This window comes from Cynara cardunculus, assembly GCF_001531365.2.
Source record: "Cynara cardunculus var. scolymus isolate 2C chromosome LG 10, CcrdV1, whole genome shotgun sequence".
Classification (NCBI taxonomy): Eukaryota; Viridiplantae; Streptophyta; class Magnoliopsida; order Asterales; family Asteraceae; genus Cynara; species Cynara cardunculus.
In genome coordinates, this window is record NC_037537.1 from 4,118,696 (window position 1) to 4,126,847 (window position 8,152).

An 8,152-nucleotide genomic window follows, 5' to 3' on the forward strand; every position below is an offset into this window, starting at 1 on the left:
CGATGAGAAGGAGACGGCGATGAGAAGGAGACAGCGATGAGAAGGATTGAAGCGATGAGAAGGATTGAAGCGATGAGAGGGAGACAGCGATGAAATCCACGGGAATGGATTTCAAATCCCGTGTAAGGGCGAAGGATTCTCAAATCCAGTGTTGGTGGGATTTCAAATGAATCCCGGGATTTGAAATCCGACCATTTCTACAAACCAAACGTAGGATTGGAATGGATTTCAAATCCAAATCCCTCCAAATCCCTCAAACCAAACGCACCCTAAGAGACAAATTTTTTTTTTTTGTCAAACAAGATTCACCTCTCAGTGATTCAGAAGTTGCCTCTTAATAAAACGATTAAGAGATAAACAAACAACCCCTTATTTGTTCACCACAAAACTATAGAAAATAACCTTTTCTTTTATCATAATAATAGAATACTGGTAAAAAGATCCCCAAAAACAAATAAATAATTTACCACATATGCAGATCCTTAGCTATCAATGCTATATTACAGTTTATTTAATAAAAACTCTTCAAAATCATTTTTTATACATGAATTACTGTTTATAAATGTGTATTAAGGAGATCTCATATAACTATTAACATATATTATATTTTCTCCCCTTGCCAATAATCTTTGCCTGAATAATAACACAATCAAGAAAGAAAGAAGACATGTTCCAGTAATTACAGCACTAATCAAAATCAAGTTGGAACTTGAATTGTGAAATAAAGAAGACATCTCTAAGCACAATATCATTTATCTTCATATCATCAAAATATGAGAATGAGTGGTCATGTAGCTGTTGTTGTCTTGAATCAAAGAGAATTGCTGGTGTTGACTAGGATTAAGATTTTTGACAAACTCTTTTCAAACCAATTTTGAATATTAGCATTGTTCTATATACAGTAAATAAACTTACACATCTTCGTCACATTTGGTGAGGTTTGAACTCTTGACCTCCCACAAGGTTAGGCTCTGCTCTACTAGTAATCTTGGCTTATGACCCTTTGGTTAGTAGCATTGTTGGAAATTACCAGACCTGTGAAAATGTCTTTTCAGAATTGAATTTAAGATCCAAGAAGTTACCATACGTTTGTTTTGGTCCCAAGATTTGCATCACCTTGTGGTTCTATCAAAGATCCAGCAACAAAACCAATTACGTTCTTTACTGTCGATGCGATTATCATTGCTAGACTCGAATTATTATAGTTATCTCCAGTAAGTGGTAGTGAGACGAGAATCATACCTGGGCTGTCTGAATAATGCAGGAAATACGAACCGGAAGGATCTGAATTTGTATTTTCAGTTCTTCGCTTGTTGATGAAAAAAGATGATCGAGATGAATTAAGAAAGAACGCAAGATCAGTCAAGCTCGGATACCATATTACGTCAGTAAGCAGAGGAAGCAGTAAAAAAACACAGAAGCAACATAAATACCATCTTATTGAATTTCTGAATGAATCAATCTTATATATCCTGTGTCTATTTACATAACTGAGAAGTACAAGAAATACTTAACTAACTTGCAACAACTTGCTATCTAAAAGCCTGCAGCACTCTCTAATAATTGTCATTTGGAAGTTGGAACTTATTCTATATATTAGGTGAAAGACTTTCTTTTACAAGGTTTTGCTCATAGCGAATTGTGTACTCTATATATTTGGCTTTCTGCAATATTAGAATAATCAATGTAATTCATCTAAGTTTATAAGACAAGCTACAAAACTAAGGTCACCTTATAATACGATCTCCAGTCCACTGGATGAGTATCAAAAGACGTCATTAGAAGGCGCGATTAAATTTATCGATTTTGATTGCTGCTCTGACTTCCTCCCTCTCCTGGCAACTGTTTCTCATGGTGTTGAATCTCAGATCTTGCAGTGTTCAATGATGACGTTGATAAAGGGTAAGTACTAGTTTGATTCGTGTTATTAGAGGATCGAGTTCGACTTTGTTGCTCCTGAAAATCTCTCATGGCTTTGAACCGTAGATCTGTGGTGTAGCCACTCGTTTCTAGGACTATCTCGGGAACAATAGTTCTGCCTTCAAGCATACTCGCCACCTCAGACATGGTGGGTCTCATCGATTGAGACCCATTTGTGCACAAGAGTGCTACTTTCACCATCGTTTCTGCCTCCTCTTTGTTGACTTCAGACCCTAACTTTTCGTCAAATAGCTCATCGTATGTTTTACTTGTTTGTAACCTGCAAGCCTGCAACAACAATATCAATTTGACTTGGAGATTACTGCGTTCATTGTTGCACCTATCATGCAACATGGTGATCTACACGGGCATTGTTTCCATATGGAAGGCCATGTTTGGTAACCATAAGCTAGCTTAATGGAAACACCTGTTTGGTTAGTTATAATCTAGTTTTTTGAAAAGCTACTTCAAGTAGCGTTTCAATGAGCCCCAAAGGGCTTTTTTCCAATTATCCCCCTTATTTTTTCCAATTAATTTTTCAGCATATGCCCTTTTAAGTAATTTTACATTTATCAGCTAGTTTTTAACAAATATTACTAGTTTATCAACTAACTTATTAGCCAACAACTATCTTTTCAGCTATCAGTTATTTTGCCAAACATAACCCAAATCTCCCAGATAACATACTTTAGAACCGTACAATGTCATTCAGAAATACAATAGGATACATGGAATAAACCGAAGAGAGCTGGGGGATATGAGTAATACCCATTCTAGAAGACAAAAGCAATCGTTATTTGGTATGTAAGCATTGTTGTTCTGGCCACTCACGATTTCCAAAGCCACAACACCGAAGCTGTACACATCTGCCTTGTCACTCAAGTAACCCCAAAGCGCATATTCCGGCGCCATGTATCCTCTGCAATTCATGTCAAGCATTATCAAGCAAGAACAAAATGAAAATTGAAAGAAATAAATGCATCCAAGATTAAAGTAGTTCAAACCCTCAGGGGTAGCTCAACTCGCAAGGCATTGGGTTTCCTCCCAAGTGGTCACCGGTTTGAGTCCCCTCAGGGTTATTTGCCTGACTATGAGATTAGTTGAGTGCAAGCTAGCCCAAACACCTACGTTTATCAAAATTGAAGTACTTGATTTCTTTGTAGTAGTAAGAATAAAGAATTACATGGTGCCGGCTACTTTGGTGCTGATATGGCTCATCTCATCCTCGTTTAGCCTAGCCAATCCGAAGTCAGATATTTTTGGGTTCAGATCTTTATCAAGAAGGACATTAGTAGCTTTGATGTCCCTATGTACAATTTTAAATCTCGATCCTTCATGAAGAAAAGCTAATCCTTTAGCGACCCCGACACAGATCTTAAACCTTGTTGGCCAGTCAAGTACTAACCGACTGTTATTTGAACCTGAAAAATATGTGATATCTTGTTGATTAGAGAGATCAAGAAAACACAACAAATCAAAGAAAACAAGTCCGGAAAAACAGACAATTCCTTCGATATTAATTTAATCAGATTTTTATTTAGTTAAATGTTTGTGTTTTATATTGTCTTGATAGGATTTTCTATTTTTTGGCCCAGTAGTTGTATATTGGTTCCTCATTTAGTTGAGAAATATAATTTAACACTAGACTCTACCGACATTTTGGAATACGAAAAATGAAAATCAAAAGAAAACCGTTGGAACACTCACCAAACAAGGCATTGGCAAGGCTGTTGTTTTCCATGTACTCGTATACAAGCATCGGTTGATCTCCTTCGATGCAGCATCCATAAAGCTTAACAAGATTTGGGTGTTGTAAACAAGATATCACAGCAATCTCATTCAAGAACTCGCGATTTCCTTGCCTTGAATGAGATGAAAGCTGCTTTACTGCAATTACGGTCCTGTCAGGCAATGTACCCTGCACCACTCCACTTGAATCAGCATACATAGACAACATAATAAACATATAAAGAGGACCATACAATCATAGTTATTCAGGGGAACAACCTTCTGGCAGTTTATTTTAAATGAATAACCTTTTAACAGATTTAAAAACGCCTCTGCCTAACAAAAGAATGCCTCAAAATCTTTGAGAAGGTTATTCTTCTAACTAACCCCAATTGAATAATAGGTGCTAGATTATTGCCTTGTAAACAGGTCCGAAACCACCTTCGCCTATTTTGTTTGCAGCATCGAAGTTACTTGTAGCTGTTTTTAGTTGTTTCAATGAAAATGATATTGTATTCAAGTCCAGTCCTTCAAGGTCTGAACAACAAAGGCAAGAAGAATGAGCAAATAATGCATATACTACACACAAATCAATTATATGAAGAACAAGTGCACAATTACATCAGGGCCTAAAACCAGTTTTTCATTCCACTTTTTAGAGTATATTCTTTATTAGTAACACATTGCACTAAGATCTCCTACTTTATATTCAAATACTGGAATAAAAAAGTTGCTTCTAGATATCAAACAGAGAATACAAGTTGATGAAGTCCTAGTGTGTTACCTCTATCTTTCCTTTTTCTGCATTTCAAGCAGCCTTTCCACCATAAACCAGCCAAGATTAAGAGCACAAGACATAGCGATGCAATTCCAGAACCAACATACACAGCTTTGTTCTTTTTATTTCCATCAATTGAACAAGTTCTAAAATCTGCAAGAGAGAGTTGCATGCTATGAAGCCAAAAGGGAGCAAGTCTTTCGTATATAAAGGTTTTATAGTTCTATGATCAATCTGATATTCATACATCATAATGCTAACTTTCCCAACTTGAAGAAGTTGCGAATTGCTTCCTTGACGATAATTGCCTCATTAAACCATATTAAATTTTCTAATAAGGACAACCCTGGTGCACCCTAGCTAGCTTTACAATGATTCTGGATGGAAGGTTTAATACGCAGTATTTCCTTTGCATTTTGCAAAGAGGCAGTCTGCAAGTTCCAAACCAGCAAACAAGTACAGGTTGTTACAAGGTTTGCCCTATTGGAATTAGCTTTGCTGTAGGGTTACTTTGGAGAATAACCTTCTGACAGAGTATTTTTAAATGCATGACCTTCTGAAAGAGTTAAGAACACCTGTGCCTGACAGAAGAATGTCTCTTCATAACACAAGAATGCGTCAAAATCTGTCAGAAGGTCATGCATTTAATTTGAAAAAAAACTATCGGGAAGGTTATTCTCCTAAACAACGTGCAACTTTTTGTCCCAAAACATCAAATTTAGTGATCTGGTATTTACTGTAAGTAACTGTTTGCTTTAATAAATGATAATTCACATAGCATGTCTACATACATGGGTTAACAGAGATAGCTGATACAAGGGGCCCATAAAATCCTCTTCTTGGAATACGTGTTGTCCCTTTGCCAGCCCAATAAAAGCGTATCTCCAAGACGTTATTCACCACGCTTGCATTGAATGGTACTACCACCGGCTTTTGTATCCCACCAGCCTCATTTTCAATATTAAAGTCCCTTTTAACCCGTTGTCCCTGTATAAGATAGAAAACTTGATGACAGTTCTATTATGCACATATTTATAGTTAACTTCATACAACTATCACCTGTATATATATATCAAATAGCCGCCTGCCAAGATTTATATACGTACTATCATTAGTAAACTGTATCTCAGCAAAGTGCAGATTAACAAGGTAATTGCCATTTTCCAAACAATAGCTGATATAAGTAAGCGAAAGTGGAGAGCGTCGTGCTGTTGTATAAAGAGGAGGTAAGTTGGTTGACCCTTGCAAGGATTCTACATAAAGACCAGTCTGAATACTGTCATCAAGGAAGTCTCCGGAGCTGCTAAGTCCCCAATTACTACTGGTTCTATGGTAACTTGCTCCATCACCATCAAATGAAGCATCTCCTTCGTAAAGAACTTCTACATTCCCTTCTCTAACGGTTAGATCACTTCCACCGCTATTAATATGTAAGGAACATTCATCTGTTATACATCAAATACAGCTATGTTAGAGTTCAGATGTGTTCTTTTTAAGAGATAACTAATCCGTTGAACGTTAAAAGGTCGAATTTCTTTATTGGAAGTGTAAAAGTTGATTTCTTTTTTGTTTGATTTTATAATTCCCAGTCTGGAATTCGAATAAATGGATAAAAACTAAAAAAACTGATAGAACTTCAACCATTCTAAGGAAACTTAAGGATTTTCCTCACAGTTGAGAGGGGTCGATTTGCCTCAGGGACTGGCATTCATGTTTCACATGGTATATGTCCTTCCTTCCAAGGAAAACTAAAAGAAAATAGATATGGTTCTTCAATTTAAACATATACTCCATCATGTGATTGGGAACATGGTCTTGTAAAAAATGTTTGATTAAGGCAAAATCAAATGAGAACCTCGAAAATGTTGAGAACCGGTGAAACATGTATACTTTCACACGTGAAACAATACATGTCTATAAGTTTCACATCTGAAACAATACAATGCTGTTTCACATGCCAAACGATAATACCACCTTGAATCCTGCCTTAGATGAAACTCACTGAATGGTTGAGATTGGTTCTCTACTTTTTTAAGTTTTCATTTGATTTCCCCCTTGTTTAATTAATAGTCAAATGTTTATAATATCCCCATGAATAATGACCAAAGAACAAAATCTTGTATGCCAAATCAATAGCTTCACCAATTTGTAACAATGACGATGGGAAAGTAGGTCATTTAGCTGGAAAATTTGCCAAAAAAAACATTTCTGAAAATGGGACATGGTGCAGTTTATGTGGAATGGAGGGATTAACCTTGCAATAAATTTAAAGAGGCATGCTCTCATAGGGACTACTTACATTTGGGACACACGATATCTTTTCCGCATGGCATTATATCCTGTCTGTTGAAAAATACAAATATAAGATCAATCAACCTTTAAGTCGAAAAAAAAAAAGAAGACCATAGGAATCTTACAGTGTGTTCCCTGTTGAAGAGCTTCGAAACAGGTTAAGATCTAACTTCCTAATAAAAGAAACAAAAATGAAGAGCATCAGTTAGTCCTACAAACTGCAAAAACATCCCATGCAAGGAAAAATATAACGCTAAACAAGAGAAGCATCCTGACATGATCGGTTGGCATGTTGGTCGATCAGGTCCTTGCCATGTCAAATTGTTGTAGGACAGGTCACTGCATCAAGTGAATAAACTTCATGACACAAGCAATTTATAGGTCCCATGAGAGGCTAACTGTAGAGTAACACTACCATTATTAGAGAAGGAGGGTTTGACTTGTAAGGTCAATCAAACCACTTTCCTGAATCAATTATTGATGTGGATCTTGCTAAAGATTTTTGAAAGTAGCATTTTCTCTAAGAAGTGCTCATTACAAAAATCTTTATGGTAACCAGAAGCTTCTTAGAAGATTGAAAGAATCCATATCAATTTTGAAGTTGAAAGCTAGTCCATTACACCTTGGAAGTCAAACTATCTCTTCCAGTAGAACATATCAGTATACTACAAGCATCCATGAAAAGGCATACATGGCAGCTCCTTCTATCAAAAGCGTGTCAGGTATATTTCCACTTAGCATGTTACCCGTCAAAAACCTAGTCAATCCAAATCACATGGCTAGTAAGTAGTAATAAATAGGCAAAATGCTAGAGTATATAGAAAGAGATTGACAGACCAACTATAACAAGAATGTAGGCATTTCTGCAACAAAAAGGGTGCTTCAGAGCACCAAGGCTCCTTGACTTTGCAAGGAATGGGAAGAGACGCGTTTGTACAAAGCCTTTTCAATGTCTTTTCTAACAAGGCACTTTTCATGAATTGTACCCTTAATATTATGGCATAAGACCCTTTGGGGTAGCTTAACTACTGATTTGAATCCCCTCAGGGCCACTGGAGGTTTGCCTCGCTGTTAACTTCAGGGTCCCATGGGATTAGTCGAGGTGCGCGCGAGTTGGCCCGCACACCGATGGTTATCCAAAACATTATGCCATAAGGGATGCCTTGGGAGTTGGGGGTCAAAAATCAAATTGACTTTGCTGTACTTACACATATCTCAAGCGTCTTCCGATGATATCACCTGATATTTCCCCTACCAACCTGTTAAAACTTGCATCGCTGTGCAATGTACAAGGGAAGGGATGTCATTGAACATATAGACTAGGAAGTTAGAAGTAAGAAATGGACCATACTTCAATAAGTATGAACTCTTGCTATACTTGTATTTTTAAAACTAGAAGCGTACTCGCGCAATGCAGCGAGATACATCGTGATT

General features: G+C 36.9%; 1 protein-coding gene across 1 annotated transcript in view; it reads right to left on the bottom strand.

Moving 5' to 3' along the window:
- Nucleotides 1-1,442: 1,442 nt before the first annotated feature.
- Nucleotides 1,443-8,152, bottom strand: part of LOC112519095 (probable LRR receptor-like serine/threonine-protein kinase RFK1) — a 12,418-nt gene continuing 5,708 nt past the window's right edge. Inside the window, exons 12-24 of the mRNA XM_025127073.1 lie at nucleotides 7,927-7,995; nucleotides 7,410-7,475; nucleotides 6,995-7,057; nucleotides 6,844-6,891; nucleotides 6,726-6,769; nucleotides 5,486-5,871; nucleotides 5,218-5,413; nucleotides 4,433-4,579; nucleotides 4,067-4,185; nucleotides 3,628-3,838; nucleotides 3,104-3,341; nucleotides 2,689-2,839; nucleotides 1,443-2,208 (exon numbers count right to left, since the gene is read on the bottom strand). Coding sequence (XP_024982841.1) covers nucleotides 1,798-2,208; nucleotides 2,689-2,839; nucleotides 3,104-3,341; nucleotides 3,628-3,838; nucleotides 4,067-4,185; nucleotides 4,433-4,579; nucleotides 5,218-5,413; nucleotides 5,486-5,871; nucleotides 6,726-6,769; nucleotides 6,844-6,891; nucleotides 6,995-7,057; nucleotides 7,410-7,475; nucleotides 7,927-7,995 — 2,149 coding nt within the window. The 3' untranslated portion in view covers nucleotides 1,443-1,797. The remainder of the gene's footprint in view (nucleotides 2,209-2,688; nucleotides 2,840-3,103; nucleotides 3,342-3,627; nucleotides 3,839-4,066; nucleotides 4,186-4,432; nucleotides 4,580-5,217; nucleotides 5,414-5,485; nucleotides 5,872-6,725; nucleotides 6,770-6,843; nucleotides 6,892-6,994; nucleotides 7,058-7,409; nucleotides 7,476-7,926; nucleotides 7,996-8,152) is intronic.